Source organism: Bolinopsis microptera, chromosome 11 (assembly GCF_026151205.1).
Source record: "Bolinopsis microptera isolate Bmic1 chromosome 11, MBARI_Bmic_1.0, whole genome shotgun sequence".
NCBI lineage: Eukaryota > Metazoa > Ctenophora > Tentaculata > Lobata > Bolinopsidae > Bolinopsis > Bolinopsis microptera.
This window is the reverse complement of record NC_087082.1, coordinates 14,222,147-14,243,286: the sequence shown is the minus strand read 5'-3', so window position 1 is coordinate 14,243,286 and position 21,140 is coordinate 14,222,147. Positions and strand designations below refer to the sequence as shown.

Below are 21,140 nucleotides of genomic sequence, written 5' to 3'. Positions count from 1 at the left end.
CTACCATCAAAATAAGATTCAATCTTCCAAATAAACGGACTAAACTTATAATATTGAAAAATAAAAATACTGTCAAATTAATATATAAGATTCTACAAGTTTAAAGAAACATTTTAACATGATGAGTACTCAATGACAGCTCCTTACCCCTGTTTAGAATGGTAGATCCTGACGAGATCCTCACTAATGGACATGCAGGAATGCTTAATGATACTCACCGTCACAAGGCGTACAGATCAGCAATCCAAACTGCTATAAAGAAGATCCACAGTAGGGGTGAAGCTGTGTGTATGTTGGATATCGGGACAGGGACTGGTTTACTGGCTTTATACGCTGCTGAAGCTGGTGCTGATTTTATTGTGGCCTGTGAGAGCAATAAGACCATGGCTAACATAGCGAAAGGTGTTATAAAGGACAATGAAAACATGTATAAGAAAACCTGCAAAATTGTTGTTGAGATTATGTCGTCATGTGATTTAGATAAGTTTAATAGCGGTTACAGAAACAGTTTTAACCTCATTGTTAGCGAGGTTTATGACAGTGAGCTTATAGGAGAGGGTTGTTTGCTCACTTACAAACACGCTCTCTCTCAACTAGCATCTGGAAACTGTATCTTCATCCCATCCAGAGCAACATTGTTTGCTCAGCCAGTGTTCTCAGCCAGTCTTGACAGTTACTGCTCGTTACCATCGAGTAAGGAATCTCAACAGAGAACTAATATTTCTTTTGACGTACCCTGGGAGGTCCACGTTGACAAGATATCAGACCTCAAGTCAGGTGCTCCAGTGGAATTGTGGCAGTGGGAATTTAACCTAGCATCTGTGGAATGTTGGACAGGTGCCAGGAATATCAGCATCACAAATAAGGAACTTTGTAACGGTATAGTGGTCTGGTGGAGGAGTGATATTGATGAGGATAACGTTATATCAACAGCTCCTAAACCTCTTCTGGAGTTTCAGGAGTTCAGAGACCATTGGATGCCCCTTGTTTACTGCATGTGTTATAATAAAGGTGATATAAGTCTACAAGTTAATATCACTGATTTAGAGGTTCAAATCGATCACTCTGGACCAGGTAACTTTAACAACTGTGTTTGCTCTAAAAAGGACAATCCGGGAGAGATGTTGAGCTACCGTTACCTAGGTTACATGAACTGTTGCCGCCTAAATGCAGCCTACTGTGGTAGTGTATGTGAATTGCTGAAGACTGATGATAAAAGTGTTGTGTATATTGGGCCACCTAGCACACTTCCTGCACTACTCAGTAAAAACCTTTCCTGCAAAGTTAAAACTATTCGAGTATCAGATACAACAAGTGAACTAAAAGTAAAGGAAGGAACCATAGTAGTGGATAGTTGTTACCACCCCTTCTCAACAAGTGAACTAAAAGTAAAGGAAGGAACCATAGTAGTGGATAGTTGTTACCACCCCTTCTCAACAAGTGAACTAAAAGTAAAGGAAGGAACCATAGTAGTGGATAGTTGTTACCACCCCTTCTCTTTAACTTGTGTGTCGTATTACTACAGGAGGGAACTACTAGAACAGTCTCTCAGCTCACATTGTAGTCTGGTACCTCGTAAAGTAGTGTTATCTATAACGTTAGTAGAGTCTTGTCAGCTGGCTAACAGGATGTTATCTCCTGATACTATAGACGGGTTCAACATGTCCGGTTACAGTGAACTAGTGAGACAATGTCAGGGTCAACTCAGTGGAGATGACATGTTCGATCCAATACACCTGTGGGAATATGACTACACAACTTTATCAACTCCCACACAACTACCATCATTACAGCAGTGTGATGATAACTTTACTTCTACCCTACCAATTACACAACGCGGCCTGGTTACCAATGCTGTATTCTCCCTGGGTTACTATTTTGGTGACTCTTTGTTAGAATTTGGTAACTCTGATTACTTCAATAAGGTGGACTGTTTCACGTTAGTTGACGATTTGAGGGTACAGAGTGGGGATAAAGTTATTGTTGATTTTCAATTGCGGAATTGTCAGATTGTTTCCCTTTTAGTTTATAAATCTTAATCTGTAATTACATTATGTATGTATCAATGATTCGCTCTGTGATCTAGAACTATAGTTACATTATTTTATTAACTGTAAAGAATATTTTCCTTAAATTAGTGTTGGTATTGTGACTCTATAACAGCGTTATAATAGCTAACTCAGGAATGAACGAGGTTTTACAAAATGGACAGAAGCTGCCCAAAACGGAGGAAAACTAAAAAGATTTTGTCGTAAGTTTAAAAAAAAGGTATATCAAATTTGATTAATCGCTTGAAAAAAGTAATGCTTCTATTGAAAATGCTCTGTTTTTCGAGAAAAATGTTATTAATAATTCACTTTTCAGGGACGGCGATGTTAAGAAATATTTGAACAATAATGACTGCGAAGAAAGAGAAAAGGTATTATATACCCTGCTGGTATAGAAATTGTTTAAGGTTTTCGAGAGGGTTTTGTGTATTTATTAGTACTAACGATATTATGGTTCATATCTCGAAAGATGCTCAAAATATGTTGCTGTTAGATAACGTTAAAATGCCTTGCAGATTGTGTACATAACGAAGGTTCCAGATGATTGGGAGTCAGGCATGGTACTGAGTTTGTACCATGATGGGTTCACCGTTACAGTCCCTGCTAACTCCAAACTCTCCACTCACCGAATATCTTACGATGAGTCTGATTTTATCAGGTTTATTTTAGTTACTATTTCATCTCCTAACAATACATATTCGCTGTTTGTTGTTTCCAACTCTCCTCTTGACTCTTCACTTCAACCTCAACTGTAATGGAGCTTGTTTTCCTAGTTTCACAACCTCAACTGTAATGGAGCTTGTTTTCCTAGTTTCACAACCGATCTAACACAACCTCATTGTGCACTGCAGATGTGTAGAACAGGGAGACATTCCAGACGAATTAGTACCGTTGCTAGGAGACATGATGCTATCAAACAACAAATTAATAGTAACTATCACGGACTACAGAGGCTTCCCTCGTCCTGGGTCTACCGAGCCGTACACTCTAGACTTTCCTATAACTACCCAGCACGTCCTCAGTAGATCAACCCAGGTTTAGTAACTTTAGTTACTTTAGTTACTTTAGTTACTTTAGTTACTTTAGTTACTTTAGTTACTTTAGTTACTTTAGTTACTTTAGTTACTTTAGTTACTTTAGTTACTTTAGTTACTTTAGTTACTTTAGTTACTTTAGTTACTTTAGTTACTTTAGTTACTTTAGTTACTTTAGTTACTTTTTGTAAATGCCCAGAGTTTAGTACTGGAGTTGTATGATACACTGGGCGAGACTCTGAGACTCTCCCTTATGACTTTAATAACTTTAGTAACTTTTTGTAAATGCCCATAGTTTAGTACTGGAGTTTTATGATACACTGGGCGAAACTCTCCCTTATGACTTTAGTAACTTTAGTAACTTTAGTAACTTTTTGTAAATGCCCAGAGTTTAGTACTGGAGTTGTATGATACACTGGGCGAGACTCTCCTTTATGACTTTAGTAACTTTAGTAACTTTAATAACCTTTTGTAAATGCCCAGAGTTTAGTACTGGAGTTGTATGATACACTGGGCGAGACTCTCCCTTATGATCAGCTCACCAAATTGGAGAACTATCTGTTGATGTTGAACTCACCTCCTCTATGCTTGGATACATGCACGCGGGTTAGTAAATATAGTTCAATCAACTAAATTTAAACTTACAAAAATCGTTTACACGATTTAATTGATTTATTTTTGTTTTAGAAAGAGATTAAGACATTGTTTTGTTTATTTTTAACTACCTCTAAACTTAGTTTTTAAACTAAGTTGTTAAAAGACAAATAAAAATATAAAACTGCTTGAATATTATGTAATACCTCCACTACCAGGTATTTGAAGTAAAGAAGCGTTTTATAAATCTTTATTCTACTGGGAAATCTTTAAAATAGGATAATGTTTTTGATAATATTTAATACTTTCAACACTACTATATAACAACACTACTATATAACTACTATATAACAACACTACTATATAACAACACTACTATATAACAAATAACACTACTATATAACAAATAATTTGAGGACCCCGAACTCAATTTTGATTCTCTACTGACTCTGCTGATTTGCACTGTTTCACTTTGTAAAAGAAGTGCGCAATGATCGGAGAAGGTGGTTTTGATGATGAGGGTAACAGGTCCTCAATCTCGTTACAGGATGTTATGCCAAAGAATGACGGGAATGTTAGCGAAGATATGTTATCCCCGCAACGTTTCACACCTTTCCTGAACTCATCCACATCCTCTGAAAGTACTCAACAGCGACAAGGTAACAATCTTCAATACCAGTTTGCCTACATCAAAGACGGCACTTGTAACACCTGTAATGATGCTCAAGCTAATGACACTGCTCTTACCTGCTTTTTGTGTAAATCGTCATTTCATGCTGTTTGTCGAGATGCTGATAAAGATAGGATTAATACTGATGTAATCTGTCCTCGCACTTTCTTCAAATCATATTCCGACAGAAACGCAACCAAGGGTGTTAACAGTTCCAGATTTGGGACTTTTACGTTTGTGTGTAATGTCTGCAAGACACACTCTGAACAGAACTCCGCAGTCAGTGCCGAAAGTAAAGTCGACCTGATTGACAGGCGAGTAGATAATCTGACCCAATCTATGGAGGACATGAAGGGTTTACTTATGAAAGTTGTGAATATGAAAACATGTCCGGACATAACTGAAATTTCTTCTCCTTCATCTCCAGCACCAGTTGCCCCTTCATATCGCTCTGTATTAATAATGTCCAGCAAAATACCAGAAAGAAAGATCGCAAAGATGTTGACAAAATCGTCAAAGACAACGCCATTCATGCTGACAAACGGTATGTCAACAAGAAAGGGGAAATTGTGGTTGTGTGTCCGACAACGGCTGACAGGGAAAATCTTGTCAAGAAAGTATCCCAGCAACTTCCAGAAATAAAAACGCACCAGCCACCAGAACGTTTGCCCACAATCTCTGTTGCTAACCTTGCTGATAATTATTCTGAAGAAGATCTAGAAGACCTGCTCCTTCAAGCTCACCCCAACATTAAGGCATTAAAATCCCAGGGTGAAACATTTTCCGTACTAAAAGTTAAACCTCAGATCAAAAACAGCAGCAAGCATCAAGCTACTATACGAGTTAGTAACAATATTAGGAAAATCATAGAACAACAGGGAGATCGGCTATACATCAGTTCGTTTAGTTGCAAAGTTTATGATCAATTTCATGTAAAACGATGCAACAAATGCCAAGGTTTTGGACACTACAGGTCGGAGTGTGAATCAGAAAAAGCTATTTGTGGTTATTGTTCCAAGAATCATACGTCAGAAGATTGTCCAGAAAAGAAAACTAATAGTCTTATCCCATGCTGCATTAACTGCTCTAAGGGCAAGTATCGGGATGAAAGAGACACACACACGGCATTTGATAGGACATGTCCAGCTTATGTTACTGAACAGCAGCATCTCCGCAAAACTATCAATTACTACAGTTCAAAAAACTTGTAAGCAGTGGTCTGAAATCCTCTCCGACAGAGATTCTTGGCTGTTGCTGGAATGTGAGATCTCTCAATAATAAGATTCAACCAATCATGGAATCTATAATCGACCAAAGAATCTCTGTCCTTTTTGTCACTGAGACTTGGCTCACCAGCATGAAGAATGATGTTACTGCTACCATCAAGTCTTACGGCTATAACTTGATTCACTACATCAGGAAAGACTCTGTTAAATGCAGAGGCGGAGGAGTTGGAATTATTTACAATTCAAGTGATTTAAACCTTACTCCTGTGTTTGATAAGTGTGGAGATACGTTTGAAGCAGTTTTAGGCAAATTTCGGGACTCATCGGGTGATACTGTCCTCTGTGCTTGTGTTTACCGACCAGGGTCATTGACTGATGTATTTTTTGAAGATTTGGATGAGTTTATTGGGAACATATTCATGAAATACAAGAAGTTTTTAATCTGTGGTGATCTTAATATTCATTTGGATGAACATAAATCAAGAAACACAGCCAAACTGACTGAAGTATTGGCCAGCTATGGACTGCATCAATACGTGAGAGATCCAACTCACAACAAAGGACATATTCTGGATGTTGTAATCTCCTCCCATCAGATAGTCAATCCAAAGAGTGTCACAGTAGACTCGCACACCTCGGAAATGTTCCCAAACTGTGACCATTTCCCGGTTACTTTTAGCCTCACAAAAACAGTTGCAAGCAATCTCAACAAGAAAAAAGTTATCACATTCAGAAATGTCAAAGAAATTGACAAAAATTGTTTTGCGGATAATCTTGCTGAGGAATTGGTTACTGTAATGGATCCTGAGGGTCTATCACAAGCTGAAATGCCGTCATTTGAAAGCCGCATCAGCCTATACAACTCTAAGTGCCTAACTGTGCTGAATAACCATGCTCCTCTCCTCACAAAGGAAATCAAAGAACGTAAGTCTGCCCCTTGGTTCGATGGTGAATATAAAGCACTTAGAAGCCAAAGAAGAAAAGCCGAGACAAAGTGGAAAATCTCCGGATCTTTAACTGACAAGACACACTATGAATCAATCAGAGAGCAGTGCACAGAACTCTCAGACAGGAAGAAACATGAGTTTTTCAAAGTCGAATTCATAAAGCATTCCTATTCTTCTAAGAGTCTTTTTAGATTTGTGGACACCTTTCTTGATCGGGATAAAAGCATTGTGTTGCCTTCGTCGGAGTCTCTCAAGGACACAGTCGAAAACTTTAACGTATATTTTCAGGAGAAAATAAAGGCAATACGTAATAACTTTGATCATGTTGAGTCTGACGATCAAACGCCCTCTTACTGCGGAGAAAAACTAGCTGAGTTCTCTCCAACTACTCTAGAAGAACTAGAGGAGATAATCAAGGCATCTGAGATCAAGTCTTCTTCAATTGACCCTCTACCTGCAAACATCTTTAAAGAAAACCTTGAGGTTCTACTACCCGTCTTGTTTGTTTGTTTGTTTGTTTATAGAACCCGTCCCCAATCTCGTATCGGGAAATGACTAAACTCAGGTCTGAGTGTGAATACGGGTGGTACCTGCAAGAGTGTTCATTAAGCATTTAGAGTTCTGTGAAACTGCAGTTACAATTGTGCTAGAGTATTTTTAGTATATACGATAGGTATCAGATATATATCCTTACATGCTTCCAAAATTTGTAAAGCCGTAGTACATACATATCACATTACACCGGAGCCTACATAGTGCAATCTCCTCCAGTCGATCTGCGCCGTGTATGTTTATATAAACGCGCGGCCCAGATTGGAGGAAACCACACTCTGCAAGTTCGATCCAGTAGAATGCTACATGTACGTACTACGGCTTCATCTCCAACTTTCTGCACAATGTACTGGAATGTTTTGAAGGAAGAAAAAAAAAAAAAAAAAAAAAAAAAAAAAAAAAAAAAAAAAAAAAAAAAACTAAAATCAGCCTCATTTTCTTTTTTTTTAAAAATAATAAAGTATGTAACGTCGATACCAAACCGATCATTTAGCGATGATAACTGAGTAGTGGATTCCTGGGTTGCAGAGTCATTCAGATGTTTCAGTCTTCGAATGTGGTTCTTGTTCAGTTTTGTCCATGTTTCCTCGTGTTATGTTCAAAGTTTTAGGTGTCATGTTGTCCTTGACCAGAAGAGTCTAATGAAGTAACTCTTCCTTAAATGCTGATATGCGTCGTCTCCATCCCAGAAAATATGAAGATGACCCAGTGAAAAAGTGCAGAAATCGGCCGAAAATAACAAATACTAGAAACAGTTAAAAAGTGACAGAATTCAAACACAAGGAAAATTTATGACATAGATAATAATACAAAATATCTTCAAACGAAGTTTTCTTAGAGGGTGAGATGTTCTTTAATAAGTCCTCATGATTAAATGAGAAGTTACCTAGAGGTACTAAATTAACCGGACTAGCAGCAAGGAGTCGAGAGTGGGAATAATATAAATGCGGAATTAATTCTAAGATAACAAAAAATCTTGTACAGAAAGCTAAAGTTCGAACAAAAAGTCTAGGAAAAACCTGTGAACCAAATAAGCAGAATGGCAGCCGTGCATGAAGTGATAAAATATAAAACGTTCTAAAATGCCTGCGGAGGCATCTTATCTACTCCTTCGTAATATGCACGTGTTAGTAAGTGTAGTAAAAATAGAAAAAGAATAAATCTATAAAATGAACAAAGCGGTGAAAATCTTAGAGGGTGAGATGTTCTTTAATAAGTCCTCATGATTAAATGAGAAGTTACCTAGAGGTACTAAATTAACCGGACTAGCAGCAAGGAGTCGAGAGTGGGAATAATATAAATGCGGAATTAATTCTAAGATAACAAAAAATCTTGTACAGAAAGCTAAAGTTCGAACAAAAAGTCTAGGAAAAACCTGTGAACCAAATAAGCAGAATGGCAGCCGTGCATCTACTACCCGTCTTAGTTGACATAGTAAATGCTTCATTATCTTCTGGCAGTATTGATGGCGCTAAACTAGCTCATATCACACCCCTGATCAAGGGCCAGGGATTAGATAGTGATAATCTCAAGAATTACAGACCAATATCTAACCTTAGTTTTGTAGGCAAGTTGATAGAAAGAGTAGTGCTCAGGCGTCTAAATGAACATCTAGAAAACAACAACCTGAACATCCCACAGCAGTCTGGATACAAATCAAAACACAGCACCGAGACTCTGCTTGTGAGAGTTGTTAACGATCTGCTCATTGCATCTACAGAAAGCAAGGCAACTGTTGTTCTTCTCCTAGATCTCAGCGCAGCTTTTGATACAGTTGACCACTGCAAACTACTGAACATCCTCAGAAATGAGTTGGGAATAACAGGGACAGCTTGGAAATGGTTCAGCAGCTTCCTCACAGGTAGATGTCAAACTATTAAAGTTGGAAATGAGGAATCTTATGAGATAGTGATTAAGTTTGGAGTCCCACAGGGCTCTGTGCTGGGTCCGGTCCTGTTCAACATCTACATTCGCTCTTTGTACTCAGCAGCACATGATTTGAACTTCTCCATCCAGGGTTACGCCGACGATCATCAGCTGTATAAAAATTTCAAGCCAAACGAGGAGCCCACCGTCCTTATCAACGATGTTCCCAAATGTTTCCAAGAAATTAATGACTGGATGAAGAAACATTATCTACAGCTCAATGCAGGAAAAACTGAGATTCTTGTTTTTGGGACACCGCTTGTTCTCCAGCAGCTGTCTATAGGGGGTGTGTTTGTTAACTCTGAGACGTGTGTCAGGCTGTCACCTGTTGCAAAGAACCTCGGATTTCGTCTCGACTCTCAACTAAACTTTGGTGAGCAAATCAAGCAACTTAAAACATCGTGTTTTCTGAAACTAAGAGACCTTGCTAAGATGAAAACATTCCTCACAACCAAACAGATGGGAACACTGACTCAAGCAATTGTAATCTCATCGCTTGACTACTGCAATGCGCTTTACTATGGTTGTAGTCGAGCCTCAATTACGAAGCTGCAGAACATTCAGAACCGAGCATGCCGTCTGGTTTTTGGATTAAAGAAGAGAGACTCAGTCGAGGAGAAGCTCAAATCCCTTCATTGGCTCAAGGTGAAGGAAAGGATTGAGTTTAAGTTATGTTTACTGATTTTCAAAGCAGTCAATGGTGTTGCTCCTGCATATCTGTGTGATCTAGTAACATTTGTTAATTCGAGTAGCAGAAGAACTTCCTCCTTACACCTACCTGTCGGATCTACAAGATCGCACCCAAGAGCGTTTCAGACTGTTGCTCCGAAAATCTGGAACCAACTACCAATTGAAATTAAGACTTGTTCTGATGTTGATCTGTTCAAAACATTATTAAAAACTCACCTGTTTAAGAAAAGTTATGGCATGAGCGATTAATTGACAATATAACTTTATGTTATTTGCTTAAACTGTTTAGGATGCAACCTAATGTCATGATCTTTTTGAACTTATTAGCATTTAGACTGTTAGCTCGCTTCATAAGCATGTCATCTTCGTTCCAAAACTTTTTATGTCCTATGCATACACTCCTTGATAGTTATCTTGATCTAGTATCTTTGTTTCACACAATAGAGCATAAGTTTTGTGGTTTATCCACTGGGCTTAGAGTTTGTGTTTAAGCTACCAAATTTTATTATTATTATTTATTATAAAATTGTTTTTAAATATTGTATTTGATAAAGAATTAATGTTGGTGGGGAAATATTTATTATATATTTTTTCACACAGTGCGATGATATTTTGTAGACATGTGTGATGATGTGATGTCATAAATTTTACTTTACTTTACTTTACTTTACTTTACCAGGTATTTGAAGTAAAGAGTGACATCCACCTAACACAGAATCAGCTCAACAACATGGCAGTAAGACGACTAATAACACACTGCAACAAGTCGGACCACATTAACGTTCTCTCTGATATTGTAGCTGAGATGAGCCTGGTTCTGCAGTACGGGAAGAGGGATACGCCTGAGTTCCACAGGTCAGTCATTTCATTAGACCGTATATAAATCAGATATAATATATTTATAGATATCCGATATTATTACCACTCGCGCCTTCTGCATTATTTCAATAATATCCGATAATTCATTTATATCTTTATATTCGCGCGGTGAATTATTGTCCGGTAACCAGTATTCCATCATTATATTCGCACGGTGAATTATTGTCCAGTAACCAGTATTATTGTCCGGTAACCAGTATTATAGTCCAGTAACCAGTATTATTGTCCGGTAACCAGTATTCCATCTAAAAAAGCACCTTTCAGTTCAAAAGACAGCTCGGTGGACGGTAAGCTGAGTAAAATGAAGATATCTACTGACGCTAAGCCACCTAACTATGCTAAGGAAATACTTGATCTCTGTAAAGAACGCTTAAACCGCTCAGTAAGTCACTAATTTACCTGACAATTGTTTATATTATTATAGGGGTCATGTATAAGAACCAAGTATTTGTTGTTTTTACTGAGTCTCAGATTTGGTATTCATAAAACTCGAGCAAGATTGTAGTATATTTTTGGCAATTATTATTCATAATTGTAGCGTTCATACTGTAGACATGTTAATGGTTCATTATAAGATCATATTATAAGTTACTTTAGGTTGCATTGTATAACCCGGTAGATTATAACAAAGCACCGTCAAATGGGTTTGCTAACTTTAATTGCAGGCCGCGCCGGGTGTTATCGTTTCACAGTTTGACGAGCACATGTTGTTACTGGAAAGTGTTACCTAATTTAGAAAGAACTGCTCAAAGTTAGAAAGTGTATAATTCAATGGCAATCTCTTAACAAGAGATTGCCCTGTGAACTTCTGGGAGAGTAGATTTAGTCCATTGAAATTCTCGGAAATATAATCAGTCTCACGCCTATCAACTTGAGCTTGATATAATTATTTGTTGAGTAGCTTGTGGGAGAGCAGAACTGGAATTGTATTATGTGATTGAGTGGTTATGGAGTGAGGATTATTTAATTAATTGATAATTCAAAATTTTCACAAATTGTTTCAAACATTTTAAAAATCCAAAATATCTTGATTATTTAATTAATCAATTAATTGATTTTTTTATAATATAAAATGTTTTCCAAGGGCCAAGTTCTCCATTATTTTTTAACATACTGGTCCAATTTATAACCTTCTACGATATTCATAAAAGGACTTGTTTGCGGAGAATCAATGTGGAAAAAAGTGGTAAAAAAGTGGTAATCAAGGATTTTGCTGAAGTATACATACTGCAACACATAAATGCAAGTTCACGGCACGTAACCTAACCTATTTACCAGGTCAGTTCAGCCGGCCCCCAACTCCAGACTATGCCTCACCTCAAACCAGCCCCCTTTATGACCAACTCAAAGCAAGCCCCTCCAGGAGGCAGCCCAGCAGCCCCCCAAACCCCCGCTCCAAGTGGTAGCGGGGTTATGACTCCTATCTCTCCTAATCTACCTGTTGTTCACAGTATGAGTAGTCCGTCCTCCCAGCCTCCTAATATACTACCTGCTACCTCTATACAGTCTCCCAAGAGTGTGCCTCATGTTAACAGGCTTCCTCACGACCCGGTTAATAAACACTTTTACTTATTTACTACTTTATTTAACTACTTTATTTAACTACTTTATTTAACTACTTTAACTTATTGTTTTTACTTCGATTCACCCAGTTCTTAGTAGTATAGGTTACGGTAGAAATTAGCACGCTCAAATGTTTGCAGGACTAAAATTATGCACACTTCAGTTTTTTTGGGGTTAAGTCAATAAGTTAACAAATGACTTATATAGTGGATATAATATTATAGAGTAAGAGAGTAAAATATATATGTATATATCGTATTTGATAAAGTGTTTTACCCCAGAGTAAGGGAATTAGAGGAGCCTATAACGCCGGTTACATAGTACCTCCTATAAACCCTGCACAACGCCCTACCCAACAGGTTACTATATCCTTATATCATTTATAACATGTTTATAGAGTTTAACATGTTTATAGAGTTTAACATGTTTATAGAGTTTAACATGTTTAAATAGAGTTTAACGTGTTTATAGAGTTTAACATGTTTAAATAGAGTTTAACGTGTTTATAGAGTTTAACATGTTTATAGAGTTTAACATGTTTATAAAATATAACACGTTTATAGAGTTTAACATGTTTATAAAATATAACATGTTTATAAAATATAACATGCTAGAAATCCTGTCATGTACATGTGAACTCGAAGAAGGACAGTTCTAGTCAGGGTTTTTATGTTGTTAAGGACTCAATACGACCAGTCCTGACGACCTTCTGTGACATTTTTTTGTGCTTTATTCTTTTTCATGAATAATCGCTTTTGGGCCATCAATGATCAATCGGTGTTTTCAATGAAGGGGTTTATTTTGCAGCGTATGACGGTACCCATGATGCAGATGGGTCAAGGAACACAGCAACAATCCCCTATAATGCCACAGCCTGGTGGCATTATACGCGGTCAGATAATGCACATGGCACAACCACAACAACTCAGACCAGTCAGTTCTGCTGTAAGTGGGGGGGGGGGGGGGGGGTCCAAGTGCTGCTGTGAGTCTTCAATTTCTGTAATGTCTAAATTCTGACGTTATTCTGAGAGATGTACCTGTTATTTGTACTCAAGTTACAAACAAGCTGAACTTACCATCATATTGATCTACTCGTTCTAAACTTCTGTTCCCCTTCTTTAGGGACGGATTGATAATTCGATGAACAGTCCCCGACCAAATGCAGGTTTGAGAAGATTCTTTTTTCTTTCATTCGTAGATGACCTCATTTCACAAATCGGTTACACTCGATCTGAGGAAGATGCGTAACGCGCGGCGTGTTTGGAGATGGAGGTCAGCGCGCACGTATCTCTTTTTGTGATCTAATCGATGTTATTCATTTTGCACCTCCGCTGATTGAACACAAATTGACCTCACCAACCTCTAAGAAACCATCTTTAAGCGCATTGGATCGGCCAGATTTTTAAAAAGTTTATCGGAATTAAAAATAGATGATTTATGAGAAACATTCCCTCAGCGATGATGATGCCTCAACAGTACCCCAGAGGTTACCAATATCCCAGCGTGCAACAGATCCCAAGAAGTATTTGTTATTTTTAGTAGTTATTAGAATTTGGATTTGGATAAACAAGAAAGAAGAGTTTCAAAAGAAATTCTACTATCATAAATTAAGGAAATGCCATGCTTGAAACGATATACACTGAGAGAGATTTGCTGTTACTCTGTTACTACTGAGCTTTACCCCAGGTTATGTTGACCCTGGTGGATTTCTGCCAGTGCAGCGACCAGCTCAAGTGTTACAGATATCCCTTCCTCCGAACATGAATCCTCAAACTGCACCCAGGTTAACAATTAACTAATTAATTATCTAATTAATTAGAAACTAGGTATCACAGGAATTTACCATTCAGCAAACCAGTTTAGCATTAAAAAGTTAAATAGATGCAGGTGTATGTCGTACCATTAACTTTTATTATAGTAAAGCAAACATTTCTGATCGGTTTGGACAGAGTTTATTTATCAAATATTAATATTACACCTAACTATTTTCAGACAAGTTCGACCGACGTTGGGACCAAATCCGGGCATAGCTCAACCTCACCAGGCATCTCTTCACAGAGTTCCTTATAATCAGGTAGGCCTATTTTCACAGGTCTGAGAGTTCCTTATAATCAGGTAGGCCTATTTTCACAGAGTTCCTTATAATCAGGTAGGCTTATTTTCACAGAGTTCCTTATAATCAGGTGTTCCTTATTTTCTTCAAGGTGAATTGGAATTTGGATTGTTAAGAAGATTATAAAACAGGCGAAGCATAATTAGAAGTATACAATTGGCTGGAATTTTGATACCTTTATCCTCAGATGCAACTCGGAAACATGCCGAACGCTAACATACCGAACGCTAATATGCCGAACCCAAATATGTATAACCAATACAGATGAAGATAATAAATTGTACATCCTGACAGAGTGTCACAGTGTTAACAGAATAATGTTGATTTGTGATTTTCATGGTAACATTGCAGACTCAACAGTTTTAGTTAAGACTAAATTGAAAGAGTTATTTTTTAGATTCCAGAAATTAGATTTGATAACACTAGTATTGATATTACAAAGAGTATCTCCTATTAGTATTGATTTAAATCCAAATGTTCAGCTTGACTCACGTGTGCTAGTATTAATATGTTATCTGTATGTCGGAGTCTTTGTAATTCCGCTATAGTTTGACTATCTATTATTTCTCATTCTGTATTTATTTCTTCTTATCATTCAGATATTTGTAAAATCTCGTTTAATTTTTTAATGGTATCGTTTCACCAAGGGCAAAAGGATCAATATGAATAAAGAGTTTGGTTTGGATATAATATTGGTGGACTGACTGCATGCTGAAGTATCTAGTATTTATTACAACTAATTAAAAAGCGTTGTTAAAATTAAAAGAATATATATTTATCTATCTTATAAAGTAAAAATAAAGAATATAATCTGTAATAAAGAATATAATCTGTAATACTCAAATACAAAATAGACCATCAAATACTGAATCAGTATTAAAGTAAAAAGGTGTATACCTCTGTCTTAAATTCATGAAACTTGCACATGAGTATTGTAGAAAGCTTTTACAATGGCACCCCAAAAGTGGCTGCAAACGATTCACTGTTGTTTGTTCACAATCCAACATTTTTATGGAAATTTGTATACGGGTTCCATTTTTTAATTTTATGGGGATAGTGTCCGCCAATTTGAACTTGAAGCTTCAGTGTTGTCAGTGTACGGTGTAGTGGTCGAGATGGCCCATTAAGATGATCACAAAAGCTTTTCTCCTTATCTTATTTGCTCTCTTGCATATCGTTAACACTCACACTCATGACTGGCCGTGCAGCCCTATCTTCAGATCTGGGTAGAGGTCAGAGGGTTGAATTTGATGAAGTGTAAACAAGCCTGCTCCACTGTCTTCCTCAATAGCGGATTCTAGCAGTTGCTGTTTTCGGTCTCCGCACCGGCCCCTTGTAGTTGTTAGAGTGGGATGAGTTTGGTTGAGGAATGTTTGGTTGAGGTATGTTTTGTTGTACCCTAATCACCCCCTCAGGGGTCTTCTCGGGAATGTCCGATAGCAACCTCTGCCACGTGCTCTGCCACCGCTCTGCGGGCATTACCTGAAGTTTTACTAGTTTTACTAGGGTGATTATTTTAAAAATTGAAAAATAATATTGTCCCATTCTCAGTTTTTGAAGATGAAATTTCCAGGACGGAAATTTTACAGTTTTGACTGAATTTCTCACCCACAACCAATTAGTTGGTCAACTATAGATGGCATCTGCATATGACACAATTGAGGTGCTGGAAGTTTTATTTCTGTCGGAGGAAGCTCGCAGAAAGCTTTTCCAATTTCTGTCCCATTTTCAAATATGAAAATTTCTGAACACAAATTTGACAGGTTGGATGGACTATTTGCCCAGGGACCAATGAGTCAGTTAATTAATGATGATATGAAACCAGATCATAGGGAGTGATTCGAAATACATCAAATGATGCGTACCCCGAGGGCTCCTCTGTAACAATATTTAAAATCCTTGGTCAGTGATTTAGTGAAGACGATACATTTTGCCATTAACTCTACACTTACATTGACTCTGTGTTGAATGAGAGAGGCAGTGTTAGGACGCCGTGTAGCGAAGGAAGGCAGGTGTCCGTGGACACTGAGACTAGCACTGACAAACGGAGCTGAACTTGGTCTCTTGGACTTCATCTTCTTGAGCTGCTCAGAATTGTACTGTCCTCTAGTAGGACCTGTTACCATGGTAGCAGTTCTAGGAGGAGTAGTCTTGCACTGTGTGGTGTTCCAGCCTTCTCTCCCACCTGTGTTTTATGTGGTTACTACCCTGGAATATAACAACACATATTTGTAACGGTAGGAGATGATTGTACTCAACCAAGCGCGCCTATCCCTATGCCCGGCGCTCTTTTCGAGCTTCTTGATCTACAATAACAATGCACTGGAGAGAAACGAGCAAGAGACTAGCAAGTTAGGTAAGATTTTACTGAACTTAAACTAAGCTGAGTAACTACCAATGCACTACCAGTGTTTACTGGTGATGCTCTGCTGGTAATGCTCTGCCAGTGCTTTACCTGAGGATGTGCTGTGGAGTATCTCTGTGTTAGGTCGACTAATGAGACCACAGTATGAGATGGGACCCCTCTGGAATACATCATCAAACAACATCTGCTTCGTTGCCGTTTCTACAACTGTAGTCTGAAAGTGGAGGCATTTAGGTGGTAGTTTCTACAAAAGTGTATTAGAGCAGAGTCGTGAATCCTATTTTAAATTTTGCAAATTGGTGAGTACGGCGGGAAGCCGTTGCATCACTCTGGCGAACGAAGTGATCAGGCGAATAGCCACGGGGTGAGCCTTGTTAAAATAAAATAAAAGGAGCAGATCGGTGTAACTGTGTAAGCAGTAAGTAGGAGGAAGAGTTAACCTTGATGTTTTCAGGTTCTCTGGGAGACGGAGGCGGTGCACGTGGGGCGGTGGGTTCCTCACTTTTAGGATTCACAGTTGTTGTTCTGTATTGTTCCACTACCTCACTTTTAGTATCTACAGCTGTTCTGAATTGTTCGGGAGCTGTTCCTGTCATTACGCCAGTCTTCTGGAAGTCTGATAGTTCTCTGCCATAAGGTGAAAGTGGGGTAAATTATAGTTTCCAGTTTGCTGTGCATCAATTTGAAAGGGAAGAAACTGCATTATTACTGAAATTTGAGAGGGTCAAATAAGAATAATAATGCTGGACCTAATAGATGTGGATACTGGCGGGGAGGTGATCATTGTTTGTTTACGTTTTAGTGGCGCCTCTATTAAGCAGGTTGAAGATGTGATGCAAATTTTGTATTGACCTGCTTAATGGAGGCGCCACTAAAACGTAAACAAACAATGATCACCTCCCCGCCAGTATCCACATCTATAGAAAACTCGAACAAAAGTGAATAAAATAAAAACATATTGCCTGTACCTCACTGCTCCCTGACCAGAAAGATTTGTCGTCATGTTCTTGATGCTGAAATTGTGTGTTTCTCATTGGTCCCTACTAAAACACGTGATCTAGAAACACTTCTCTATTGGCCGACAGACGTTTAGAGTGCAATAAATATGTGCTGAATTGAGCAAAAATGTGATATTATGCAAGACAGTACTATGAGATGTGATAGACTAAGTATGGTGGGCTGAATTGATAATATAGTAAGGTATAAAATTAGTGCAGCTTGTAATGATAAATTAAAAGTGTGTCTACTGTCTAATGACTTATTACTGACTGTGTTCTAAGCTGAACAGCTGATTTACATCTTCTTTTTAGCGTCCTCTTGTTATCTCCCGGCCCCTCTTGGCTCTGCCTCTTCTCCTAAACAAGTTCTTATTTTATCTAGTTATAGATCATTAGATCTAGTTATAGTTCATTAGATTATATTGCCCCCTTTAATATTACTCCTGGGCAATTGGTCAGGGTTGAAAATATGAAACGTAATCTGCAGCTGTTATCTTGTGTTCATAGATGACATTTTACGAATAAAAGAATCTACAATACTGCTTAGCAATGGTAAAAAACTGACAGCAGTTTTATGAAATGTGCTGTACAGTAGACACATAGCTAGATAATTACTATAACATTTATATTATATAGCTAATTTATTGATTAAAGTATTGGCCACCTCTTGCTGAAGATTTGATCACACAGCTGTCATGGTAACAATGCAAGACGTTCGCATGTTAATAAGAGGATAACTAACCATGGTTACAAGATAAGCAATAACGATGGTAACGATATAAGTAACTGAGTAACCATGGTAACAAGATATGTAAAATCCGGATTGGAATATTCTTTATGAGTCGCATGGTTGCAATGTATTCTTGTGTAAATTTGTATTGATCCCGGGATCACTACAAATTTACACACGAATACGTAACAAGATACGATAACTTACCTCGGAGAACCTCTGAGAGCAGTAATCCCAGGTAGTAGATATGAAGTTGAGGGATATAACAGTACTTGTTGTGTTAACCACCAACCTGTCAGATAATCCGTTGAGAAATAGGTGGGAACTTGATTTTTTGAAATTTACATGGGTCCTTAACAATGATATGAACAAAGAGCAACCTGTCTTCGCTCCTTTTCAATTTTTTCAATTTTTTACGATGCGATGGAGTAACAAATTAATGAGCGAAAGCTTGTCTGCTAACTAAAAGCAGTAGTAATAGAGGTAGTAATAGTGGTAACAGGGATCTTATAGTTAACAGTCACTGACCTATCAATATCTACAAACAGAGCTGTGATGGGATCTCCCTTTGCATTGGCTCGTATAACCTTGATACAGTCTCCAGATACCAAACTCCAAACTCTTATCTTTCCGTCGTCACACCCAGTCACACACCGCACGTAGCAATACTGCACTGATAACACACGCCTGCAAGCAGAAAACGTGGTTTAAGACGCGCGCAGCGTACAAAATAGATCACGGGATAATCATAGAATTCAGGTTCGGAGGACGCCGCCTCCAGTCAAGGTACCGCTGATTGACATGGTTTTAGATATTTTGATGTGACAATCGGTTTGAATCGGTATTTAATAAGATCGTCGTTAGCCATCGTAACGGAGAGAAGGCTAGGAATACACACAATAGCTGTGTGTAAAGTTGGGGGAGGGGAGTCTAAGTTGTATAGTATGTGACGGGTGACTGACCCTTTATAAACGGACAGTATCTTATACATCCCACACATAATGAATTTAACCAATTGTTTCCTTAGCTGCAGTAAAACTGAAAAGAGAAAGTAAAAATAACAAACCCTGGGTGAGGAAGGGTGAACATTGGGGCCTCCTTCAAAGATATCATGTTCCAAATGTACATGACATTGTGTGCTCCTCCCATTATGAAATGTGGAGTTATATTCACACAGTATACAGCACCAACAGTGCTGAAAACCTGGGGGATATTAGGATCTTTCAAAAGTCCTCTACTTTGTACATCTTTATTCGCTCATCTAAACGTAATTCTTCAGCACAGCTTAGGCTTGTCATTGCAAACTAAGTCGGTTTCCAGCTCCCAAGAAACTCTGCATTTAAAAAATCGAAAGCTCACTCGTGACGAAAGCTAGAAGGGAACGACCCTCAATATACATAGATAAAAGGATCCCTTTTTCCCAATTTACCCACCTTTAATTTGGTCCGTTGGTTAATGTCCCACATACCTTTAATTTGGTCCCCTGGTTAATGTCCCACATACCTTTAATTTGGTCCCCTGGTTAATGTCCCACATACCTTTAATTTGGTCCCCTGGTTAATGTCCCACATACCTTTAATTTGGTCCCCTAGTTAATGTCCCACATACCTTTAATTTGGTCCCCTGGTTAATGTCCCACATACCTTTAATTTAGTCCCCTGGTTAATGTCCCACATACCTTTAATTTGGTCCCCTGGTTAATGTCCCACATACCTTTAATTTTGTCCCCTGGTTAATGTCCCACATACCTTTAATTTGGTCCCCTGGTTAATGTCCCACATACCTTTAATTTGGTCCCCTGGTTAATGTCCCACATACCTTTAATTTGGTCCCCTGGTTAATGTTCCACACACCTTTAATTTGGTCCCCTGGTTAATGTCCCACATACCTTTAATTTGGTCCCCTGGTTAATGTCCCACATACCTTTAATTTGGTCCCCTGGTTAATGTCCCACATACCTTTAATTTGGTCCCCTGGTTAATGTCCCACATACCTTTAATTTGGTCCCCTGGTTAATGTCCCACATACCTTTAATTTGGTCCCCTGGTTAATGTCCCACATACCTTTAATTTGGTCCCCTGGTTAATGTCCCACAAGTATAAGTGATGTGACTCTGTACCAACAGCAGCTCTGTCTCCGAGCAACCTTACTGATATAATGGGACGGGGATGGTGAAAAGTGCGCTTTATCATCGCCTTCTTCAGATACCAGACCTTTACCATACTATCACGAGCCCCAGATATCAGCAGACTGAGAACGATATTAATTAGATACCACACCTTTACCATACTATCTCGAGCCCCAGATATCAGCAGACTGAGAACGATATTAATTAGATACCACACCTTTACCATACTATCACGAGCCCCAGATATCAGCAGACTGAGAGCGATATTAATTAGTCGATTAGTTGATTACATGGTTAGGTAATTAAACGTAATCACGTAGATTGTACTATTAAATAAACTGATAATTAGTGTAACTGACGTGTCGTTGTGATCTAGACAGGATATAGTTCCCCGGTGTCCCCTCCACAACCGCAGGTAGGCCCCTGTTTCTATTGACCACGCCCTGATCGTCAGATCGTAACTTCCTGGTGACAAGTATTGTAACAATATCCGTACCATTGTGTTTAGTAACCATAGTAACCACAGTAACCACAGTAACCATAATGTTTGACTATTCAATGGCAATGTCTGGTACGCTTAATAGTTATTATAATTCACAAAACACAATGACTTTGGTTGATGGTTATATCTATATATAGCTGTACTCTATACTACTAACCTGAAATTACTATTCTGA

At 38.2% G+C, this 21,140-nt stretch overlaps 3 protein-coding genes across 3 annotated transcripts in view; 2 read left to right on the top strand and 1 right to left on the bottom strand.

The window, feature by feature from the left end:
* Positions 1 to 21,140, bottom strand: part of LOC134823488 (double-strand-break repair protein rad21 homolog A-like) — a 901,854-nt gene that overhangs the window by 603,655 nt on the left and 277,059 nt on the right. The gene's annotated exons all lie outside the window — the stretch shown is intronic.
* Positions 162 to 2,054, top strand: LOC134823768 (protein arginine N-methyltransferase 7-like). Its single transcript, XM_063835323.1, has one exon. The coding sequence runs from the start codon at positions 201 to 203 to the stop codon at positions 2,037 to 2,039; it is 1,839 nt and encodes a 612-aa protein (XP_063691393.1). The 5' UTR covers positions 162 to 200; the 3' UTR covers positions 2,040 to 2,054.
* Positions 2,125 to 14,734, top strand: LOC134823769 (uncharacterized). Its single transcript, XM_063835324.1, has 15 exons — positions 2,125 to 2,251; positions 2,365 to 2,419; positions 2,564 to 2,706; positions 2,900 to 3,083; positions 3,566 to 3,688; positions 10,367 to 10,542; positions 10,831 to 10,948; positions 11,845 to 12,117; positions 12,411 to 12,488; positions 12,937 to 13,074; positions 13,252 to 13,294; positions 13,586 to 13,651; positions 13,816 to 13,912; positions 14,122 to 14,203; positions 14,430 to 14,734. Exons 1-15 carry the CDS (start codon positions 2,205 to 2,207, stop codon positions 14,508 to 14,510), a joined length of 1,704 nt encoding a protein of 567 aa, XP_063691394.1. The 5' UTR covers positions 2,125 to 2,204; the 3' UTR covers positions 14,511 to 14,734.